The sequence below is a fragment of the Phaethon aethereus genome (assembly GCF_964289735.1).
Source record: "Phaethon aethereus genome assembly, chromosome: 14".
Lineage (NCBI taxonomy): Eukaryota > Metazoa > Chordata > Aves > Phaethontiformes > Phaethontidae > Phaethon > Phaethon aethereus.
Window position 1 is genome coordinate 2,102,124 of NC_138590.1, and position 23,846 is coordinate 2,125,969.

General features: G+C 48.3%; 1 protein-coding gene across 1 annotated transcript in view; it reads left to right on the forward strand.

Annotated features, from left to right (window-relative positions):
* SIL1 (SIL1 nucleotide exchange factor) overlaps positions 1-23,846 on the forward strand; it is a gene marked incomplete at its 5' end in the record, with an annotated part of 79,912 nt that overhangs the window by 32,407 nt on the left and 23,659 nt on the right. Inside the window, 2 exons of the mRNA XM_082006451.1 lie at positions 6,615-6,806; positions 11,433-11,554. Of these exons, the coding sequence (XP_081862577.1) occupies positions 6,615-6,806; positions 11,433-11,554 (314 nt within the window). The remainder of the gene's footprint in view (positions 1-6,614; positions 6,807-11,432; positions 11,555-23,846) is intronic.

Sequence of the window (23,846 nt, forward strand, 5' to 3'; positions counted from 1 at the left end):
TTTGCTGTTCACTGTCCTCCTGAGCGTGAAGAAGTGCAAAGAGTGTTGTGCAGCTGAGGCTCTTTTGTTCTGGGTTTGGTGATGGTGACAAGCTGCTGGACATAGCACTCCCTGCCACTGGCACAGCTGGATCCAGAAGTCATCTCATGGTTTAAGTTTCCAGTCTCATGCCCTGGGTAGTAAAAACCAAATGGCCATGGTGAAGCATAGGCTGAAGTTTCCTTATATAAGCTGTAAGTTTCCCATTTAGTTACAAATAGTCCACAATCCGAAGTAAAATAGAATGTAAGTGCTGCTTTCAGCCCTCTCCAGGCTTGGAGCTGGTCCCCGGCCACCGGCATGACACTGGTGGGATGATATGCAACTCATCAGGTGGATCACAGCCTTTTTTCCCTCTTCCACTCAGCAGTGGCCCTTAGGCCCCAGCTCCTCCTGCTGCCTTGACATTGTCTCAGTAGAAGGAAAACTGAGGTAGGAGTCAAGGCTCTAAAGTCTTGGAGTTGCAGAAAGTCTTTTTTTTTCCCTATCTGGCACCAGGGCATTACTTTGTTTTCTGTAAGATTATTTATTATGCAGCCACCATTACTGATAGCAGGACTTCTTGAAATGAGTGTCGTTTAAATGCAAAAATTAGTGATACTCTATTATGTGAAAATAGGCTGTATTTTTAAAAACCCTGTTAGAATAGTTATTGTCCCAGCAACTGGGCTAAAACCAATGACATCTAATGGACCTAAAGTACTCCATTTAAAATCACTCCTGCAGGGAGCAAATTCATCCTTGAAGTAACTGTGTCAACGTAAATTGAGTTACACCAAGCATCTTCCCATCTATGCTCTTGCAAACGCAGTTCTGTGCGGTTGGGGTGGTGTCGTGGTTTAGCCCCAGCTGGCAACTAAGCACCACGCAGCCGCTTGCTCACTCCCCCTCCCGCAGTGGGACGGGGGAGAGAATTAGGAAAAACCTCGTGGGTTGAGATAAACACGGTTTAATAGGACAGAAAGAAAGAAGGGAACAATAATGATAATACCAACAAAGGAATGTACAAGAACAAGTGATGCCCAATACAGCGATTGCTCACCACCCCGTGATCGACAGCCCATCCCCGAGCAGCGATTTCCGCCCCCCGGCCAACTCCAGTTTATGTACTGGGCATGACGTCATATGGTAAGGAATATCTCTTTGGCCAGTCTGGGTCAGCTGTCCCGGCTGTGTCCCCTCCCAGCTCCCCGTGCACCCCCAGCCTGCTCGCTGGCAGCCCAGCACAAGAAGCTGGACTGTCCTTGACGGCTCAGCAACAACCCAAAACATCAGCACATTATCAACAGTTCCTCATCCCAAATCCAAAACACAGTCTCACACTAGCTTCTGTGAGGAAAACCAGCTCTATCCTGGCTGAAACCAGGACAGTATCCACCCCTTATTCCATACCATTTACGTCATGCCCAGGTCCTATACTTTTCAATACATTCCAATTATTCATTATTACTCTTCCTGTCTTTTAATATATACACACAGATATCACTCTCTTAGTCCATGGGCCATCACTTTAAAATGTCTATGGAGTTCAGTCAGTCCATGACTCTGGGCTTCATCCATCATAGCAGTCTCTCAGGGCAGGGGAGATGGTATGTGGTGTTGGATTGTCATCTGGCACGGTCCATGTCCATGATCTGCAGGTCGAAGATGTCGATCTCGAGGGATTTGTTGGGCGCAAGCTGCTGAAGCCAGTTCTGGTTTCATCACTGCTGCACGTTGCTTGGTTTCAGTGAAGCTCATTCTTCATCAGTCTGGGTGATTCTTACTATAATACCATTGATATGGTAGATAGCAGCCATAGTAGTAATGTCATACTGAACAATTAACATAATACAATTCAAATCATTGACTGTTTTCACCCAAAATCAAGTCTCCTTGAGGTACACATCGGACTTCCCCATCCTTCCGCATTACCCACCAAGTGCACCCAGGTCCCTGGGCAAAGGCAATCCCACGAACGGGTTTGCCTTTTCCTAATGCAGGAGTAACCCAGACTGTCTTCCCCAGCATGTTTCTCACATGCACCACAGGGACTTTATCCCCTTCTACAGTACATAGAAGTTTTGATTGGGCAGGGCCGGCTCTATTAGTAGATCCCCTAGTGTTGACTAACCAGGTGGCTTTGGCTAAATGTTTATCCCAATTTTTGAATGTCCCATCACCCATTGCTCTCAGGGTAGTCTTTAACAGTCCGTTGTATTGTTCAGTTTTTCCGGAAGCTGGTGCATGATAGGGGATATGATACACCCACTCAATGCCGTGCTCTTTGGCCCAGGTGTCTATGAGGTTGTTTCGGAAATGAGTCCCATTGTCTGACTCAATTCTTTCGGGGGTGCCATGTCGCCATAAGACTTGCTTTTCAAGGCCCAGGATAGTGTTCCGGGCGGTGGCATGGGGCACAGGGTATGTTTCCAGCCATCCGGTGGTTGCTTCCACCATGGTAAGCACATAGCGCTTGCCTTGGCGAGTTTGTGGAAGTGTGATATAGTCAATCTGCCAGGCCTCCCCATATTTATATTTCAACCATCGTCCTTCATACCAGAGAGGCTTTAACCGCTTGGCTTGTTTGATCGCAGCACACGTTTCACATTCATGGATAACCTGTGCAATAGCATCCATGGTCAGGTCCACCCCTCGATCCCGAGCCCATCTATATGTTGCATCTCTTCCCTGATGGCCTGAGGTGTCATGGGCCCACCGAGCTATAAATAATTCACCCTTATGTTGCCAGTCCAGATCCACCTGAGCCACTTCAATCTTAGCAGCCTGATCCACCTGATGGTTGTTTTGATGTTCTTCGGTGGCCCGACTCTTGGGTACGTGAGCATCTACGTGACGTACTTTTATGACGAGATTCTCTAGTCGGGCAGCAATATCTTGCCACAATTCAGCAGCTCAGATGGGCTTGCCTCTGCGTTGCCAGTTGCTCTGCTTCCATTGCTGCAGCGACCCCCATAGAGCATTTGCTACCATCCATGAGTCAGTATAAAGATAGAGTATTGGCCATTTTTCTCGTTCGGCAATATCTAAAGCCAGCTGGATGGCTTTCACCTCCGCAAACTGACTTGATTCACCTTGTCCTTCAGCCACTTCTGCAACTCATCGTATAGGGCTCCATACAGCAGCTTTCCACCTTCGATGTTTGCCTACAATACGACAGGACCCATCAGTGAACAGGGCATATTGCCTTTCGTTCTCTGGCAGTTCATTATATGGTGGAGCCTCTTCAGCACGCGCCACCTCCTCTTCCGGTGATATTCCAAAATCTTTGCCTTCTGGCCAGTCCATGATCACTTCCAAGATTCCCGGGCGATTAAGATTTCCTATTCGAGCCCGCTGTGTAATAAGCGCGACCCACTTACTCCACATAGCATCAGTCGCATGATGCGTAGAGGGGACCCTCCCTTTGAACATCCAGCCCAGCACCGGCAGTCGGGGTGCCAGGAGGAGCTGTGCTTCAGTACCAACCACTTCTGAGGCAGCTCGAACTCCTTCGTATGCCGCCAATATCTCCTTTTCAGTTGGAGTATAGCGGGACTCAGATCCCCTATATCCTCGACTCCAAAACCCTAGAGGTCGACCTCGAGTCTCTCCTGGTGCCTTCTGCCAGAGACTCCAGGTAGGGCCATTCTCCCCGGCTGCCGTGTAGAGCACATTTTTAACATCTTGTCCTGCCCGGACTGGCCCGAGGGCTACGGCATGAACTATCTCCTGTTTGATTTGTTCGAAGGCTTGTCGTTGCTCGGGGCCCCATTTAAAATCGTTCTTCTTCCGGGTCACTTGATAAAGAGGGCTTACAATCAGACTGTAATTTGGAATATGCATTCTCCAGAAACCCACAACACCCAAAAATGCTTGTGTTTCTTTTTTGCTAGTTGATGGAGACATAGCTGTTATTTTGTTGATCACATCCGTTGGGATCTGTCGACGTCCATCTTGCCATTTTATTCCTAAAAACTGGATCTCTTGTGCAGGTCCCTTGACTTTACTTTGTTTTATAGCAAAACCAGCTTTCAGAAGTACTTGAATTATTTTCTTCCCTTTCTCGAATACTTCTTCTGCTGTGTTGCCCCATACGATGATGTCATCAATGTACTGCAGATGCTCTGGAGCTTCACCCTGTTCCAGTGCAGTTTGTATCAGCCCGTGGCAAATGGTAGGGCTGTGTTTCCACCCCTGGGGAAGTCGATTCCAGGTGTATTGGACACCTCTCCAAGTGAAAGCAAACTGTGGCCTGCACTCTGCCGCCAAAGGGATCGAGAAAAACGCGTTAGCAATATCAATGGTGGCGTACCGCTTGGCTGCCTTTGACTCCAGTTCATATTGAAGTTCTAGCATGTCCGGCACAGCAGCGCTCAGTGGCGGCGTGACTTCATTCAGGCCACGATAGTCTACTGTCAGTCTCCACTCTCCATTAGACTTTCGCACTGGCCATATGGGGCTGTTAAAGGGTGAGCGAGTCTTGCTGATCACTCCTTGGCTCTCCAGGACAGGTGGGATGGCGTTCTGTGTTACCGCATGGTACCTATAGTAATTAGGGCAGTGGTCATTAGCGCCGATTGTACGGCTAACATTAAATTCACAGTACTTTCACTTCCGTCGCTCGGGTTTTTTTTTCTCTGACGGCTCCTGCCCTCAGCTTCTGTTCACATGCGGGGGTCGAGGCAGGGCTTGTGGGGGGAGCACTGCACGTGCAAACCCTCTTGTTGGGGGTCACTCCTGTATAAAAACATATTTTGGTGTTTGTGTTTGTGACAGAATCCCTTTCAAAAGGGGCTTTCTTGCTTTCTCCTGCTCTTGGGCCTGCCCATCTTCAGTCTAGCCTCTCTGCTTCCTCCATCCCCTGCAACAGCAGGCTCTGTCCTCACCTATCCCAGTGCTGATGCTGGAGAATTGGTCCCTGCAGGCTCTGGGGCTCTCTTAGATCTCTGGCAGAGCCTTTTGCTTCTCACTGCACACCTTTTCACAGCTCCCTGGGTTCATTGCAGCCCTTGGGGTGCTGTTTGTACAAGGGAGACGAGCCATGCAGCAGCATGAGCTATCCCCTGGCCAAGCCCCATGGCAGGACACTTCAGCTGCCTCCATCTTAGAACTGGTCCTCCTGCTTCACTTTCTGACAGCTTCTGTCCCCAACAGTGAGTGCATACATTTCCCTGAGAGATAAAGCCGTCCTGAAACATGTTAAGTGATTGGGATGACGAAAACATCTTTGTATGTGTCTGAGGAGATCTTGATGTCACTGGCATGGAGTCACTGGGCAGTTCAGGCTGGACGGGACCTCTGGAGGTCTCCAGCCCCATCTCCGGCTCCAAGCAGGGTCAGATGTGAGGTCAGGGAGGTTGCTCAGGGCTTTTTGCAGTCAGGTCTTGAGAACGTCCACTTGCAGGCAAACAGAGATAGCAGTGCTGCCTGCCTCTGGGCTTGACGTTGTTTTGGAAGGTGTGTAGGATGTAGAAATGGTGTACAAAGCTTGGGAAGTGCTTGCTGGTACCCAACGTGGGTATCTTACAGAGAAGTGAGCTGAGTAGTGCGGTTGGCACCCCTGAGGGATGGGATGCCATCCAGAGGGACCTGGACAAGCTTGAGGAATGGGCCCATGTGAACCTCACGAGGTTCAACAAGGCCAAATGCAGGGTCTTGCACCTGAGTCGAGGCAACCCCTGGTATCAGCACAGGCTGGGGGATGAAGGAATGGAGAACAGCCCCATGGAGAAGGACTTGGGGGTCCTGGTGAGTGAAAAGCTGGACATGAGCCGGCAATGTGCACTCGTAGCACAGAAGCCAACTGTGTCCTGGGCTGCACCCAAAGCAGCGTGGCCAGCAGGGCGAGGGAGGGGGTTCTGCCCCTCTACTCTGCTCTGGTGAGACCCCCCTGCAGTGCTGCGTCCAGCTCTGGAGCTCTCAGCACAGGAGAGACATGGACCTGTTGGAGCGGGGCCAGAGGAGGCCCTAGCAATGCTCCAAAGGCTGGAGTAGCTCTGCTGTGAGGACAGGCTGGGAGAGCTGGAGGAGCTCAGCCTGGAGCAGAGAAGGCTCTTGGGGAGACCTTAGTGCAGCTGCCAGGGCTTAAAGGGGGCTGATAAGAAAGATGGGGACAGACTTTTTGGCAGGGCCTCTAGTGATAGGACAAGGGGTAACGGTTTTAAACTAAAACAGGGCTGATTTAGACTAGATATAAGGAAGGAATTTTTCACAAGGAGGGTGGTGAAACCCTGGCCCAGGTTGCCCAGAGATGTGGTAGATGCCCCTTCCCTGGGAACATCCCAGGTCAGGCTGGGTGGGGCACTGAGCAACCTGCTCTAGTTGAAGGTGTCCCTGCTCATGGCAGGGGGTTGAACTAGATGACCTTTGAAGGTCCCTTCCAACGCAAACCATTCTGTGATTCAGAGTGGGTTCCTGGGCTTCTCAGAAGAACCCTCCAATGCTTCCCCTACGTCTCTGATGTGCAGCAGCAAATCCGTTTGCTTAGACAGCCAGGTTCCCTTTGTAAATTTGAGGCTGGAGTTTCTTTCTATGTCTTTCTTGGCTATCTTTATCGCCTGCCTTCATATCTGTTTCCTCCTTCTGCTTTCAAGGCCCACGAGGAAGAGGTGAGGAAGAAGTTCCGGCCCATAGAGCAGCTGAAGGAGGAGTTTGAAAAGCTGAATGTGAAGATGGAAACAGATTATGAAGTTATGGTTAAACTAATCAGCAAATTCAACAGCTCTGCCTCCACGCTGGATCAAAAAGTAGCAGCGCTTTATGATCTTGAATATTATGTTCACCAGGTAACAAAAATGCATTAGTAACTACCATGTAAAATCCAGGGGATACAGTGTCATAAACGTGGTTTTATTTTTCTTATCGGTATCAGGTAATACAAATTGCTTAATTATCATAATCCTGGGACAATAACAGACAGCAGAGGGCTATTGCAGGCTTATTTTATATACAAGTTTGAATAAATCATTGCTTGTGCCAGTAGTGAGCAGTTTCCTAGGGGTTAGTGCTGCCTGATTTGTTGTCTGTGCTCAGGTTTTTTTTCCTTGCCATCTCCTTTTCTTCTTTTATATGCTTAATGCTACAAAATGGGGTTTTAGCTGCCATTTTTGGGTAAGTAGAGTGGTGGCTGCTAGGAAAATAATTGTTTTCTCACTCCTTCCATGGAAAGCCTTTGTGGTTGCAGGTAGGTGCCCTTACATCAGTTTGCAGAGAATGTCTTTGTACCAGGGAAGACGACAGCCACCCAAAAACCTGTATTTTGTTTCAGCATGAGTAAGAAGTGGCACGTAGAGCCTCTCTCACAGCTGGGCCAGTGGCGACAATGACTGAAGGCTTGGGTGAAGGGCAAGTTGCTAAGCATCAGCTGAGCCGTGCTAATCAGCTCTGTGTGAGGTTGAATATATTTCCTGAAATGTCACTTCCTCAGGTTTATGCTCACGCTTTTTTCCCCCCTTCCCTGTGATCTCTCTTGCTCTGCTTTCAGCTCGCACATTTTTACCTCCCGTTGGTTGCAGGCTGTGGGCACACCACTCTCCTCCCTTGTGTTTGGTGCCTTCCCACACTGCAGTGGCTTGGGTGGGTGTCTGGGCATTGAGGTTCTGTTCTGCCTTGTGGGAGAGTACTGGGCTTCTCCCTCCTCAGTGGCTGTGAGAGTCTGGACTGGACTTGGGAGAGTTTCCAGTGTCGCTCTCAGTGACTTTATCATTTCAGACGGTGAATGGGACAACCCTTGGGAGATGCCAGTGCAAGACCTCTCACTAGAAAGGCAATTCTTAAAACCAGACGTGGTACTTTGGGGGAAGGTACCTGAAGGAATGTGCTGCTGAGAGAGGGAGTCCATGCACCAGCTAATAGAAGTGTTATTTCCAGGGCTCTTTGTCTTGAATCTCCAAACTAAATCTCTGTCATACGCATGCAGAGGCTTCCTTACTGTTTGTTTTCAATGCCTTTGTTTCACTGTCTGACTCAGAGAATAAGTGTGAACAATAGGTGCCCAAAGAGCTTCATATTTATACTCCGGGCTAATTCTGCCTGGTTAAGGGTGCCAGAGCATCAGGCCAGCATGCTAAAAAGCAACCCCCAAACACCCTGGGATGCTTTGGATTCCATCATAACAGTCTGAAATATTCCAGCATAAAATCCCGCCTGCTTGCAGCACAGGATGGGGCCAACAATTTCAGAAAGGCGAGAGGAGCGGGGCAGCAGTCCCCGCTCCCTGTGTGGGGACTGGAGCATGAAAGGGAACCACATCCAGCATCAAAGGGGTCAGAAAGGGGGAAATGGCGGGGAGGCTGGCAGAGAGCACACAGGACTCCTTTGTGCATCAATCACAACGTTGCTCTGTGCCTGTGCTGTTGGGGCAGATGGCTGGGCAGCACCTTCTCATCAGGCAGGAAACTGATAAGAAATATGACTTGTCTCTAAGCCAGCATGGCTTTTCCTCCTCTTTCTTCTTCCAGCCAGTTGAATGCGTCCAGAGCATTATCTCTGCTTGGTACTGACTTTAGCAGCACTGGCTTAATGTAATTACTGAATAGCAGCCAAATACGCTTGTGCCGCATAACCCTGGAGGGGCTGAACTTGTCAGGAGTCCTCTGCGGCGAGCCACAGCCTCTGCTGGAGGACAGGGACCCTTGCAGGTGTGGGTGGCCCAGGGCAGCGCACTCACGTGTGGGACCGATGATGGCTCTGCTGCTCCCTCTTCCCCCAGCTTCCATCTGAGTGGTAACATGCTACAGCTTTTGATAATCGTTTGGCTCCCAGCTGTCCTGTTGCTGCCTCCAGGGCACAGAATACCCTGTCGAGTGGAAAATGCCATACCCTGCAGGGTTTGCAAGCAAAGGATGCTCTCTGCTCCGCGGCGTGGTCATGAGCATCCCGGAGTGCTGTGACGTGAAGCAGCATGTGCCTCCGACCTCGCTGCGAGGGAGCGGAGAGGAGGCCGTGGCCGGTGCCGAGCCGGGGGAGACATGCTCTCTCCTGTCTTGAAGAGTCAGCCCAAGGGTTCTGTGTTTGCTCAGCTTTCAGTTGCCTGCTCTGGTTTGCTTCTCATCAGTCAGGATTCAACTTGGCATGTTTGGGAGCCCATCTTGGAGAAGGAGCAGGAAGGTTGGCTTGCTAGGTTATCTGTAACGCATAAAAACCAAATGCAAATGTGAAGAGACCAGAGCATAACTCATTTATAAACAGAATTCACGGTGCTTGCACAGCAGTGTGTGGAGCCAAGACCCGTTCTCATGCGTTGCAGGCTCTTTCTCTCAATTATTTACTCTCCTTATCTTTCTCTTTCCCCTCCTCTGACATGCTACACCATTTCTCACTGCTAATTTGCTCTCCATTGCATATGGTTGACACGCTGCTTTTCCTTGCGCTCATTTTCTAACATTTTCTCTCTCGCCTTCCCTCCCCGTTTTCTTTCTCCTCCAATTCAAAGCCACTCCCTGAATAACTGCTGTCATATTTGCTCTTCTCCCATCCCTCTCCTCGCCCACCTTGCCTGTATACTTTACTCAAGAGCTCGTGTGATCTTTGGCTTTCTTCTGTGCCCATTTCAGCGGACTGAAGCAAGGCATGAGCTACTGCCTCACAGCATCCTCTGCTCCCCAGAGAGGTTAATACCTTCAAGTTGTTGAGTTTGGGGGGTTTGTTGGTTTTAAAATGGTGGGGGAAGGAGCTCTCACAACAGACTCCAGTTAAAAAAAAAAAAGACTTCAAAATAAGCTTTACAGCACAATTTATATTCTGTGGTTGAGGTGTCTCACTGACGCTGGGGCTGGCCTGAAGGACTCCGGTGCTGATGAGGTTACAGCGATGGTTGGTTTTACCATGACTGGTGCTGGATACAAACTTCTGCCTGTCTATGCATTCCCGCTTGAGCAGAAGTCAATGTCCAATTCCAGCGTTAACACAGCCTCGGAGCTTTTATAGAGGCTGAGCAATAAAAGGACCGACTGGTAGCTGAAATTGGGTTGCTGCATAGATTTCTTTGTAGACAAAGATGGGCCTGCAGAAAAGTAAGAGGTCTGGCAGGTCCAGTTTATAGGGACAGTCAAAAGAACAGGCTCTGAAAGGATACAAAAGCTGCTGCAAATCCTGAATCAGGCCCAGCAGACCTGCAGAGATCAGCTTTCTGTCGCCAGCTTTGCAGAGGGACAGCAAGTGGTGGGTATTGTCCCGTTGGGGAGGAGAGATGAGCTGTAGCTCCCCAGGTGCTGCTTTGGTAAAGACATACCCGTAGGACATAAAGCTGAGTAGCTTCTTCATTCTCTTGGGTACCTAAAATATCTGACTTATGACCAATTTTGGTGAAGGTACATAGTTGAGAGAAAAATAACACCAAGCAGGAAGTCACTGTTGACTAAAAGAGTGTTCAGGCTGGAGCACGGTGCCTGAGCCCGACATACCCTGCACGCCTTGCGGTGTCTGTCCTGTCCCACTCCATCGGTGGGGTCTGCTCGCTGAAGCTGGGGAGGTTGGTTTGCCTGGCTGATAACTCCTTTTTATGTTTTATTTCCATACGCCAACATAGGCTGTTGTCTCCCTGTCCTTCAGAGAGGAGAAGTGTTGAAATTCTAAACCCGAATCTTTTACACACACAATTCTGAGCCGTCGTCAGATTCTCTTTTAAACTGCAAAAAAATTCCTTGAAAACCAAAATGCATTGATTTGACTTTGGACTGAATTTTGTACTTGAAGCACTTTGCGCTGTTTCTCTAAATTTTGTTTGTGAGCCACTTGGAGCCCTTTTCTAATCTCTTCTCCGAGAACAGATGCCCACTGTGATTTGTGCCTGGTTAGCCCTAAGTTTGGTTGAAGTCAAAGACGGATGAATCCCCACTAACGTTTAAACTTTTCCTTACTGGCAGTTAGTCCAATATTATCTACTTTAGAAAAATCATTGCTCTGCTCAGAAAAATCATTCCCCGAGGGCAAGCTCCCAGCTGACCCTTCTGAGCAGGGACTGTTTTTTTCTTTTCACATCCGCATGAAATTGTTGTGGTACTCATGAAAAAACACCCAGAACTGCCCATGCGCCTCGCTGTGAGCAGAGGTGATGCTGCCCGTGTACCATTGCTGCTGAGAGGTTGCTGAATTACCAAAATACATGTCAAGAATAGTTTTGGTAGCTAATCAAATTATTTGAGTTTTCAGCGATGCCTTTTCCATGTAGTAATAGCTGCCTCTCAGTCGACTGTGCTTCTGCAACCATGACATCCACTGCTCACAGACAGTATTGTACAAAATTCAAGCCACAGTCATTCCCTCTTAATTTTTAATTGCTTTTAGAACTCAGGGCTGGTTAGACTGGGAGGGGAGAAATGCTGTGCTTTCTGAAGCAAGGGGTTCTCAAAGAATTGTTGAGTGGAATCTGATGGGGGGTTTTGTACCAATGGGGACCTGCTCTCTCCCAGGTGGACAATGCCAAGGACTTCCTTTCCATGGGTGGACTCCAGCTTGTGATCGATGGGCTGAACAGCACTGAGGCCACGCTGAAGGAGCATGCTGCCTTTGTCCTCGGAGCCGCGCTGTCCAGGTGAGCTCTGTCCCACCCAAGGTGGGAGGGTGAGAACCTTGGGAGACCAAATGGGCTCTGTGCTTCTCTTCATCTCTCTTGATTTATTTCTAATAGCAGGAGCTGAAAGCTCTCATCCTGCGACAACCAAACTGTCTTCTCCCCTGCCTAGCCCGTTCCTTGCAGCACCACTTCCTTACCCTGGTCTTCTCCTCAGTGTGTGCTCATCTGCTTGTTAGACTTAGCCAGAAGTAATTTTATGTGGAAGCTATGATTGTTTCTTGATTTCCCTGGGCTCCTCTTTTTTTTTTTTTTTTTTACAGTGTCCAAGGGGAAAAATTCTGCCTCCTCTCCCCTTGGCAGTGCCTCTCTGGGGGAAGAGCTGGAGGATGGTGAAGTTACCTGCACCCCAGGGAGCACCTTTCTCCCTCCTGTTCCTTTCTCCTAGGCTGCTTTCGGACAGTGAGATGCTGATTTCAGAAAAATAGCAACTCCCATGGTCTTTGGAGGGGGGATTTTAGCCCCACAGCCGTGTGCCTCTGACATGAAAGGGGTGTCGATTAGACATGGGGTTAGGAACGGGGTCAGCAGGCTGAATCAAGAAGGGACCAGTCCGGAGGGTGTTTGTGGTTCATTGGAAGGTAGCTGTTGCCCAAGGGAGCCCAGTTGACCTCATCCTAGAGCATAGTGTGTAGTGCTGCAAGTGGTACCCTGTGGGCTCAATGGGTTTTATTGGTGCCCTTTTTGGTTTATGGGTTTTGGGGCTTTGTGGTGTGTGTGTTGCACATTCTCAGGTGCAGAGGCTTTAGAAATGCATTGGATGGACCCAAACGTCAAGGTCAGAAGTGCAGAGTGAAGATTGTAAGCCAGGACTGTTATATCTGCATATTTCTATGCCTAAAAAGATGGTCACCTTCTCCACCATTATAAATTATTTATCGCTCAGTCTAATATATAGTCTACAAATCTGCATTTCTTTTGCAATCTCGTATATGATGCAGTTGCTCTGCAGCATGTGTGAAGTATTATGGCCTCATGGACAGCAGCAGGTACCCAGACATATGCCTGAAAAGGATCCAACTTATAGTCTGAAACAGAGCTTGGTTTACTGATCACAGTAAGATACACGCTTTCACATCAGAAACACAGACCCACTCTATGTTCTGGCATATCTTAGTGTTTGAAACTGTACTGTAATTGTTTCCTTTGGTTCTCTAATAGCATGTAGACTCTTAATTACATGTTTCATAAAGAGAAAATCATGCAGAGGCTCTGGAAGTGTTTGCAGGTAGTTTGTGAAATGACAGGTGCTATTAAATCGCTTCTTTTCTGATTTAGCTAACGTGACATAATCAAGACTCAAGAAATTCATTGTCTTGTGGTACGAGTGTGTAGCAGTGGCCATGAAACTAATGGTTTTGTATAGTATTCCTCACTTAATTGCAAATGCCTTTGGACAGCAACAATCTCTTTTCTAATAAGACAACACTAAAATACTGCTTTGGAAACTTTTAGACCTTTTTTCTTTAAAATACGTTCTGACAGATGACAATTTTGAATGGTTTGGATGATGTATTGTCTGAGAGCTTAGTTCCAAAATGAGAGGAATATTATGCCTGGGTTTTGGGTTTGCTTTTTTCCCCTTGCTGTGCTTAAGCTTTCTCAATAGACACCTACATGCCAACTCGTCTGCTTTGTGCTATCTGCTTAATTTGTTTGTTCATACATTTTCTCGGCTTACTCCGTACTCCATTTAAACTGCCGGGGGCATTTCAAGTACTTCACACTAAGCATTTTCTGATGTCTTGTGTTTTTCTGAGGGGTTGTTGTTCGTTTCCTTCACTCGTGGTTGTTCCTAGGGGCCTTAGTTAGGTGTTAGGACTTTCCAGTAAATGCCCAGAGGTGCCACAGCTCGCTGGGCTGTAGGAGCATCATCTGATCCGTACTTGTGTGCCTGGGGCTGGTATCAGACCCTACACTGGATGCTGAGACATGCCTGGCCAAGAGGTGATGGTCTGCTGCTCACCAAATGGGTGTGTGGCCACCTCCCAGGTCTCTTCAGCCAGGTTGGCTCAGGCCAGTGGTTTCAAGCTGGGCAAACCTTCCCGAAGGAAAATCAGAGCATGATCATAGCAGCTTCTCAGCCCAGCCTGGGAAGTCATTAACTCCTAGCGTAGCTGAATCTGGAAGAGGGAGTTTGGCGTCATCTGTAGGCAAGTTGTTTTATGTGGAAGAAAACCACTGGACCCGGAGCAGTCTCAGACGTGCTTGGGTCACATCCAGAACTTTTCAACTCTTAAAAATATCCAGGTCTTCTCCAGGTTTGCATTGTCCTTGACTCTGATGAGGTAGTGAAGCAGGTAAGGGATGGAGCAACCAGCTGCATCACCCAGGTCTTGCCTGCACACAGTCCGGCTGGCACCTGGCCCAGAGGTCGAGCTGTGCTGAAAACTGATTTGGGGTAAAAGAGTTTTCAAGTGGATCAGCATCTTGAGCCAACGAGCCAGGTGGCTGGCCAAGACGTTGGATCAGCAAAGGCAGTAGGAGGAGAAAGAGGAGGAGAAGGCACAGCAGGGGCAGCTTGGGATTTCTCCCTCCTGATATTGCTCTTATTTGGCTTAAACTGGACTTGGAAAGCCACCTTAGCCCGGCAGAGTTTGGTCCTCCAGGCTCAGGGTCTAGCTGCCAGGGTGCTGCCTGCACGGACGCTGTCGTCCCGGCATCCATCTGTCTCTATCTGTGAGTCTCCGCCATGGAAGAGGGTGATCTGATGTGGAAGAAATCAAGATTTCATCTCTTGTTTCTCTTATATGCCCTTCATTTTAGGCACTTGGGTTTTAATCGCCGAGTCTGTGACCAAATCAAACATCTTTCCATCTGGTAGAGTTTTCTGAGCGGTGCCCTTATTGCAACTCTAAAACCCCATCACAGTCTTACTGTTTCTAAACCTTTAACAAAGTGTTTTCCATTCAGCAGTTTGCAAAAGTAAACTTCATTTGAACAATCCTCAAGTGCTCTGATTGCAAATAAAAGTTAAATGTACTAACAAAAATAATTGCTAGGCATGTGGGATTGTACATTTAGGTATCCATAATTCACTAACAGTATATGCCAATACACAACATTATCTGGATTTTCAGTGATTGCATTAGCATAAAAGCATGTTAGCATTTATCCGGTGGTACTAACATTTAAATATATATAAGTATGAAATATTAAGATACAGCATTTTGGAGGCAAGTAAAACTGTCTGTAAAATGTTCTTGCATATTTTTGAAGGTACTCTCTAGTATCCTCGGATGACAATCAGCATTCGCACCGTTTGGTCCAAACATTGCAAAAATGTCAATGTTTTATGCAAAGAGGAGCTATATTAAGCTGAAAAAGATTGCTGATGAGAGAAGTGTCTTCTGATGTCCTCTAAGCTATTTACAGGCAGCATCTTCCTTTGTTCGTAGCACAGTCAGGCCTCTGCACAATTTGTATCTAGATGTTTCACAAGACTGGAAATGTTAGCCAGAAAGGATTATGCTTGTGATTAAAACCTCAATTTTTAAAAACTTTACCTCCAGGAAACATTTTTCCACACCAATAATTTGAACATTTTAGTATTTTGTAATAAAAGGATTTTTGTAATCCATTTAGAAGGGGAATAATAATTTATGTCGAATGCATTCTTGAAGCTTTTATCCCAAATGCTCCCCATACGCTTAGGGGTGAATTAGAGGTGAGGATGGAGAGAAGCTAGACCTTCAAGGCAAAGAGAAGCGGTTTGTATTTCATGGGGAGAAGGCAGAAAGAGCACAAGGTGAGATTTCGGCATGGCCAAAGTGGGGAGACAGGAGGAAAGTTGCTTGTGCAGCTGCACGGAGAGATTTGTAGCGTTTGGGCCAGTCCTTTAAAAACCCATGTGCTGTTCAAACTGGGTAGCCGGGGACAGGATTTTAGACTGATGGTTTGAGCTTGTGTTTGCCGTATGTCCTAGCAGGATGCAGGGCAGCTCCCAGCACAGCCTTTTCCAACAAGCCCAGCGCTACTGGGATCTCGCTGTTCCCTCTTTTGGCCCTGAGTGATAAATGTTACAGGATTTGGTAGCGACTTGGGAGTAAACTCTTCACAGGTAATAACTCAAGCATCATCTTGTAGCAGCGTCAAGAATTTCCTAGAGATGGCTTGTGTCAGGGTATTGCTTGTCTTAACCGTTTCCCGTGAGATTAAACCCCTTAAACTATGACAATGTGCATCATGAACGTCCCAGTCACCATTATTCATGTTATCCAGCTCTGAGGCTTGTTTAGAGCTTGCACTGTTTTGGCAAAGCAGAGAGAAGCATAAAACATGTATCTGCGTGTTTTTTGGCTGCACCTTGAATCCCATGTTCAGTTTTGGGCCCCTCACTACAAGAAGGACGTTGAGGTGCTCAAGCGTGTTCAGAGAAGGGCAATGAAGCTGGTGAGGGGTCTGGAGCACAAGTCTTGAGGAGAGGCTGAGGGAACTGGGGGTGTTGAGTCTGGAGAAGAGGCGGCTGAGAGAAGACCTCTTCGCTCTCTACAACTACCTGAAAGGGGGTTGTGGCGAGATGGGTGTTGGTCTCTTCTCCCAAGTGATAGGACTAGAGGAAATGACCTCAAGTTGTGCCAGGGGAGGTTTTGACTGGGTATTGGGAAAAATTTCTTTACTGAGAGAGTGGTCAGGCATTGGAACAGGCTGCTCAGGGAGGTGGTGGAGTCACCATCACTGTGTTCAAAAAACGTGTAGACGTGGCACTTCAGGACATGGTTTAGTGGGCACAGTGTTGTGGGGTTGATGGTTGGACTTGATGATCTTAAAGGTCTCTTCCAACCTTAATGATTCTGTGATTCTGCTTTTCAAGATAAGCCTAAAAGAAGAGCCCAGAATGACGGGCTCAGTTGCCTCCTTGTGCAGTGCTGTGCTGGGGTGTCTGAGTAGTGCTCAGCATCATGATTTCCGGCTGGTTTTGGTTCTGCTTTCTCATCTTCTTTTCTTTGAGAGGAGGGATGGGGGAATGCTGTCTCCCCGTCCCTGCTCTATCCATCAGTATTGCGGTGGTGTCCATTCTCCTAGGGTGCATGACTTCCATGTTTTGTCAGAGAAGCACCAGCTTCTTCAGGATGTCTTTGTCAAGAGGAAAAAGCTTCCACTAGCTTTAATGATTTTGAATTAAGTCCAGCTTAGCAATGAAACTGGTTGACACTCGCTGCCGTTAAATAACATTAAGACCCAAGCAATAAACCCAGGAAAAGTAAAATTAAAGGCCTTGCTTGGATGCTGTCTTGTAAGGACATAAGAATTTCTGGACACAGAAATAAATCTAGTTAGCTTAACAAGCACTGTCCCTACTGATTTATTTCAAATTCATCTTCATGTTCGTCCCTTCCTCCTCCAGCTTCTTTTACATCCTACAATCTTTGCCCATCTCTTTATCCATTTTCACTGTTTTTTTCAGTGGCCTTGTTTGCCAACGCCGTGTGTTTGTCGCTTCCCAGATGCAGTAATTCCAGCTCGACTCCCTGCCCGCTTGTAATTTCTTGCTTTATAGATTGTCTCTTCTATTTTTATTTGAACTCCTGACTTGTGTGGAGTTATCAGCCTCACTGCACTTAATTTCAAATTAATTTGATTGGGTCACCTCAATTTTTTTCTGTAACGATAATGAACTCAACCTATTTAGCCTTTCCCCATTATGAATAACCTTAACAAAAACTGCAGTGCAGTATAAAACTGTGTTTCATCATTATGGTTAATTACACAGAAGAATAAATCCCTAAACATTTTTCAGCATCTGAAATCTACCAAGAAAGTGTAATTAACAATTAAATAGTAAACTGCCATCCTTGTGCTCTCAGGAAGACAGAGAGAGCAGACCCCGTGAGAAAAATCTAGAATCCAAAGTTTGCTCCTGGTTCTGTTTTCATAAATGCTTTGGAAATTTAAATGCTGGGGAAACTCTGGTGTCTGGAAGCTGTCAGGGTGCAGCCGTTGGGGGTCGGGTGCTTGTCCCGACCCCGCGTATGTTTTTCCCAGGTGCCTGCAACTGCTGGAGAGTTGACAAGGTGGGGTGAACATCTTAGCCTCACCCTGTGGGACTGGTTTTAGCATGAGGACGTTGTCACTTCTGTAGAGTGTGGGAATTCTGGAGCGAGTCACCCCTTCCAGGGTGTCTGGGTTGGGCTGGTGGTGCAAGAGGGGAGGACAAAGGGGTTAAGCAGTGAGGATGCAGATTGCTGCAACTGGGATGTTTTGCCTCACATGGCACTTCAGTGGCGAGCAAACCTGCACGGTTCCCCCCCAGCACTGTTGCATTTTAGCAGTTCCCACAGGGCTCAGCCTCAGCAATGCAGGGGGTCTCTTCCTTGCGTGTCCTTTGCACAGAGGTGAGCACTCCCAAGCACTGCGGGCTCTCACTGGTCTGCTCGCTGTTGTAAAATCTGCGTGAGGTGGCCTGCCTGGAAAACGCAGCCCTGCAGAAGAGCCGGTGCTGCCTGGGGACGTGGCAAGGGCCAGGAGCGCTGGGAGGCTGCTCCGGCAGCGCTCAGCAGCACCCTCTCTTTAGCAGGGAGGTCAGTGACGCAGCCTGCAGGAAAGACTCATCACAGCCAGGTCATGCGTTACATAAAACACATTGTTTCTGTCTCTTCTCATTTAGTAAATGCTCTCCGCTAAAGCATTTGAGTTATTGTGGTGGTTTCCACTTAAAATATGCATTTGGACTGGGTAACTAATCACTTTCTGGAAAAAAAACCCAGATCAAACTTGCTGTTTCTCACTGTAGACCTGGTTTCATCGCTGGATGCAACACGTGTTCTGCTGTCTCTTCAGCCACTCTTTATTCATCATCTGTGTTTTTTGTTTATCCTTTTTACTACAGCCTGTGCACTCGGCTAATGGCTTCACAAGCTTCAAAGATTTTCCTAGCTAACACCTACATTATTCTCCTGACCTGCTGTGTCTTTCCCATGTTGCGTGTTCTCCGCATTCCCTCCAAGTAAGAGGTGCAAAAACACTCCACAAAGAAGAGGCATCTTGCATCTACTCTTTAATCACGGCATATGTACAGGGGGCTGTAGCAGCCTGTTGTTAATGCATTTGAGAAGGGGGGTTGAAAAAGTGCATTGAATAAAGCAGCGAAAAATGGAAGACGAGCATGAGAGCAGGAAATGCAGATCCAGCCTCAATTACGTACCTGCTTCTAGCAGAGTTTGGGGTGGACAGAACTGACCCAGCGATTACGATTACCACTATTGTCTGAGCTTGTATAGGAGGATCCAGATCCCATCTCTTCCTCTGTAGGTCCTGCTGTGTGCGCCCTTCTACCCCTTTCCTGATTGCATCTTTTGTTGGTTTTAATTGCTGGCGGGCTGTATGCAGCGAGCATGCAAAGACAGATCCAGCCACGTTTGCGGTGTGAATGGTAGTGGCAGAACTGGGCTTTTGGAGGGGTCTTGGGGGACTGCCCTTAGCTCTTGTGGGTTGTCTTCTGGATTTAGCCTACTCACCGGCCCTCTGTTGTTCCCCTACTCTTTCCCTTGTGCTGAGAAGAGGAAGGCAGAGCTGCTGGACCCAGAGCTTGCATAGGAGGCAAAATACCATAAGCCAGCAGCCGCAGGCTTTTGCAGCATCTAAGACTGGCCCTTGCCTATCCTGACTGAAGATGGATCAAGTCCCAGCAAGTGACCTTGTTCCCAGGTTGGCATCTTCCAGCCTACCTGTTCTCCTGAAACGGTGTTTTGATAAGCTTTGCCTCATCTGTCTGTTTGTGTACTTTAAGATTCATTGAAATGGTTGCTTATTCATCCATGAAGACAGTTCCTCAGGTCTTCCACCAGATTGCTGCCCACCTCAGCCCCTTCAAGGCTCTGCAGGTGTTTGAATGGGGTGATGTTCTGCGGAGAGAGAAAACAGCTTTTACTGGAAATTACCTCTTTGAAGAAACTCATCATCACTGTTGACTACTTGCTCTTCCCTCAGGTGCTGACATTCTGTGTCTCCTTGTGAGCTGGATTTTGATCTCTCTTTATTTTAGATGATCCTATTTCTGCTTAAAAGGGGATGTCCATCAGAGGCCCTCAGAGTTGCCTGGTATGTTTTGGAAGGGGATGACTCTCTGGCTTGGCTGTCTGAGAAGCCGTGCAGACCTCTGAGCCCTGCCGGTCAGGGAAGCAAGTCTGTGGCCACAAGACACCTCCAGGGAGCTGGACTGATGGGCGGCCCCCTCCCCACGGGGCAGCTTGGAGTCATCACACAAGTTGGAGAAATACTATCACAGCCACTTCCCGCCAAGTCTTAGCCCCTTGACACCACTGCATGAGCCCTGAATAGATTTGAAAACTAATTTGCTGCTCAGAGCATCAATAGAAGTATGTCACTTGTCCTTTCTGCTGCATTTAATGAGCTTTCCAAGGTACTGCAGCCAGTTCCAGAAGGCAACCATCAAAGGATTGCGTCTTCGCTTCCATCAGAAGTGTCTAGCTGTCCCTCCAGCGCACTTCAGTTCTCACAGATTCTCTTTGTTTTTGTCTCTTATGAATTTAACGTGGAGTGCATTGTATAATTTCTTTCAACCATCCTTTCCAGACTACCTCTTCTTTTTTTCTTTTTTTATGAATGCCCAGAAAATAGGGGATGGGACAGACAAAGGACTCTTCCAGCAGTGAGATGGTGTTAGCTGGAGCCCAGGCAATATGTGGGTCACAGTAAACGTCCTGTCATGCTGTTTCTCTCCACGTTCATGACTCTCTTAGTTATTCTCTCCTGTTGCCCAGACGTACCTGTTCCCTTCTGTTAATCATCCTGGAGCTGGCCTGTGCTTTTGAGCATCCCTGCCCACATCAGTCTTGGCTATCGCCCAGATGGGACCGTGTCGTTGCGTGGGTGAGGAGTGAGTGAATGCATTGGTGCTGCTCGACCGACAGCCGGGAGATGATGGGTCCAGCCCCACGGTGGCTGTTTTGAGGGACAGGTAGTAATCCTTAAGCTCCATCTGCTGAGATCAATAATTAGGGCTATTGCTTTGTATAAACCACCAGATCAACATAGGAATTGCCTTATTAAAGTGGATGTGCAGGCCTGGCTGGCCGGAAAGCCCCTGTGGCTGGATTTTGCAGAGGTAGGAACAAAAAAACCGGGGTGGTAACAGTACAGTAATATGCAAATGAGGTTTCCCTAAGCCTTAAGTGGCTAAAACCTGCTATACGATGAACCACAAGGTCTCTTGGGTTTTTTAATATATTTCTGTCAGTGCAACGGAGAGGGTTGAAAAGGGTTTCTGGATTCTGGTCCGTGCTTGGTGCAGCAGGGTGTTTGCTGCTGCCATCCCTTTGGTCAGCAGCTGTGCATGTGAGCGTTTCTGATCCACCTCTGCACGTTCCTCACCTCCCTTTGGAAGCAGATTGTGTTACGTTTCCATACATACTCTGTCATAAAAGCCCATAAAAAAGATTTCAGTGTGTTTGCATGTCTTGTAACGAGCAGGTATTCACCTGAGTTGTTTTCCAAATTAATACCTTGCTGCTTTTACTTAACAAGATCTTCTTCCAAGCTGAGAATGGTAATGACTCTGAAATTTTCTTTTTAAAAAATGCATTTTCTTCTCAGGAACGTAATATTGAAATCTGTCTTAATTTCAGTTCAACTAGTGTGTGAAAACACACGGTGAGGCATTATTAGTCCCTGAAGGACTAAAGACAGATGGAGCCCAAAATGGAATTGACTTTATGATTAATTGAAACCTTCAAGAGTGGAATGGAGTCAGGGCTTGGTCCTACCCCGTCAGCATCTGGAGATCAATTCAGCCAGTGTGAATCTCCACAAGTGCAGGCTGAGGAGCTCAGCGGGAGAAATGTCACTTGATAGATTCAGCCCTGGATTGTCCCCTTCCAGGTGGGACCTGTTGCTGGAGGAGGGCTGGTGGAGCGGTGGAAGCTGTGCACGGGTCGGGGTGATGGGGAGGGCATCGAAGGGCGTATGGGGTCCTTGGCGTGTGATGACGTGCTTTTAGTAATGAGCTGCTATTTCTGGCCTTGAGCTTCCCGCAGCTGTGCACAATGGCTCTTGTGTGACTGCCACGACAGAGAGCAGAGCTGGGAGGAGGGGAATATTTTGAGGCACGTTCCAAAAACTTGGGAACGGGAATGTGGAGGTATGGAAGTGGTGTGGGGGGGGGACAGCGAGTTCAGGCTCTGCTCTGGGCAATTCCCTCGGGCGCTGTGGTTTCACGTCCTTGCCTGTGAGATGGGGAGGGTGGACCTGCCCCTCGAAAGGGAGTAGTGGAGAAATACCAGGTGGTTGTATCTGCACTGGCTTTGGCATTAGTGGATGTTTCTGGAGTCTGTAGCCGCAAACCTTTACAGCATTTCTAACATACCTGCTGGAAAGGAGCAAGAAAAGATATTGCAGAAAGGAGATCTCTCCATCATGTTTTGGGAGCAAGCCCTCCCCGTTCAGCCTGGCTTTGTACCTTGGACCACGACCATGCTTGCACGGTCGGCAAGTTCTGAGCAGCTACAGTGAGGGAGAAGCAGCAAGTGAAGGCAGAGTTGCTTTGCAGAGGCAAAAACAGGTCAGTTACGGAGTTATGTCAGCACATCTGCCCAGAGAGGGTACAAAGGTGATGGTCAAGTGCAATGGTGGCAGCCCCAGGAGATGGCCCAATTTCCCACCCCGTGGCTCAGTGCTCACAGCTGATCTTCCCTCTGTGCACGGGATTGTGCTGACATGGGGCATGCTTGTCAAAGAGAGGATTTTGTGGATGCCTCCACCTTAGCTAGCTGAATGAGGCAGAGGGGTCTAAAATAGTTTCGAGAAGGATTTGGTGTAGAAAGTTGATGTTGCCTATGGAGATCGTGGTTTAAGGTATGCAAAGTGGCCAAGGGGCCCATGGCTGTGACTGTGCTTGGCAGGTCTGCACTCCCTGCACCCTTGCCATACCCTGAGAGCAGGAGTACGTTGAACCCATCTTCTTGGGGCAAAACGGATGGGGAGCAGTGTCCACGGGTGCACATCAGCTGGGAAGAAGGTACAGAGGGACACATCTCTTAGGTCTAGCTGGGACAGTTTTTTCGCCGCAGCCCTTCCTGCAGTGCAGTAGCAGCACTTCCAAGGTAAGACCGTGACTTGGACCTTGCTAATTGTCCTAACGAGTGGGAGGCCTGCTGCAAATGAGCTGCTACTGCAGATGAGTGGGGAGCTGAGCAAAGACATGAGGCACCTCACAAAACATCTGTTGTTTGCTTATTCTGACAAGTGCAATTGGGTTTTTATTATCCCTGATACCCCTCGCATGGCAGTGTATTTGCTGAGAGGGAGGAAGGCTCTGTAGTGTGAACTCTTTCTGCAGGACCTGGCCTGGAAGTCTTAGAGAAATAGTGTAAGGCTGCTGTGGATTTTCTTTTCTTTCCCTAGGGACTTGGGGGGTTGCAGATCAATGGATTGTGGATTAGTGGATCAGGAATTAGAAATGCATTTTTCATTCTTATGCTACACACTAATGAACTGACAAATTTAATTTCTTTAAATCCAGCTACTTCAGCTAGAGTAAGTGAAGTCTTTAAATCCAGCTACTTCAGCTAGAGTAAGTGAAGTCTTCTTCTGTCTCTTTTGGTAGCTCGGGAAAGGCTGAATCGCGATCTCTCTGGGCGTCACATCATCCAAATTCAGTTCTTTGTCGTTAGCGTGTGGTTGTTAGGAAAGTACAGTCTATTTGCAAGAAAGAGCTCATCGTCCGTGGGTGGCCACCGAGCAGCGCGCTGGCGTGCTCGTCGGAGCACTGGGGGTAGCGCGGGGGGGGGCTGCAGCTCTCTCTATCGCCTTGCCAGTACAAGGAGGTGAACGCAGCCGGGGGGAAGCAGGCCTCGCACCGGGCTGGTGGCTCCAGTTTCGGTGCCTTAGTGCCTTGGTAGGGACTCGGGTGGCCCTACCAGTTGCTCATGGGCAGACGCTCTTTTAAAACCCAGTGCTGCGGCTCTGCTGTGTCGCTGCGGCACAGTGCGGCGTGTTTTCTCGGCTCCCACTGTGAGGTGTGCTTGGCTTTATCTAACACGTTTTTCTTGCCCTTGGGCTCGTTCATGTGAACGAAGCTGAGGCCTTCCTCCCTCTTTTAGATCCCTCTGTGGGGAGGGACCCAGTGCTTTTGGCAGCCCCCTCCGCTGCAACGGCCTGGGATTTGGGAAACGCTGGTGCCGGTGGATGCACAGGCTGCAGCGGGCTCCACGTGCCTCTCCTTTAGCTGCACTATTCTTCAGGTCTTGTGGTATGCACCTCCCTACCCAAAACCTGTGCCAAGGATAACACAGAG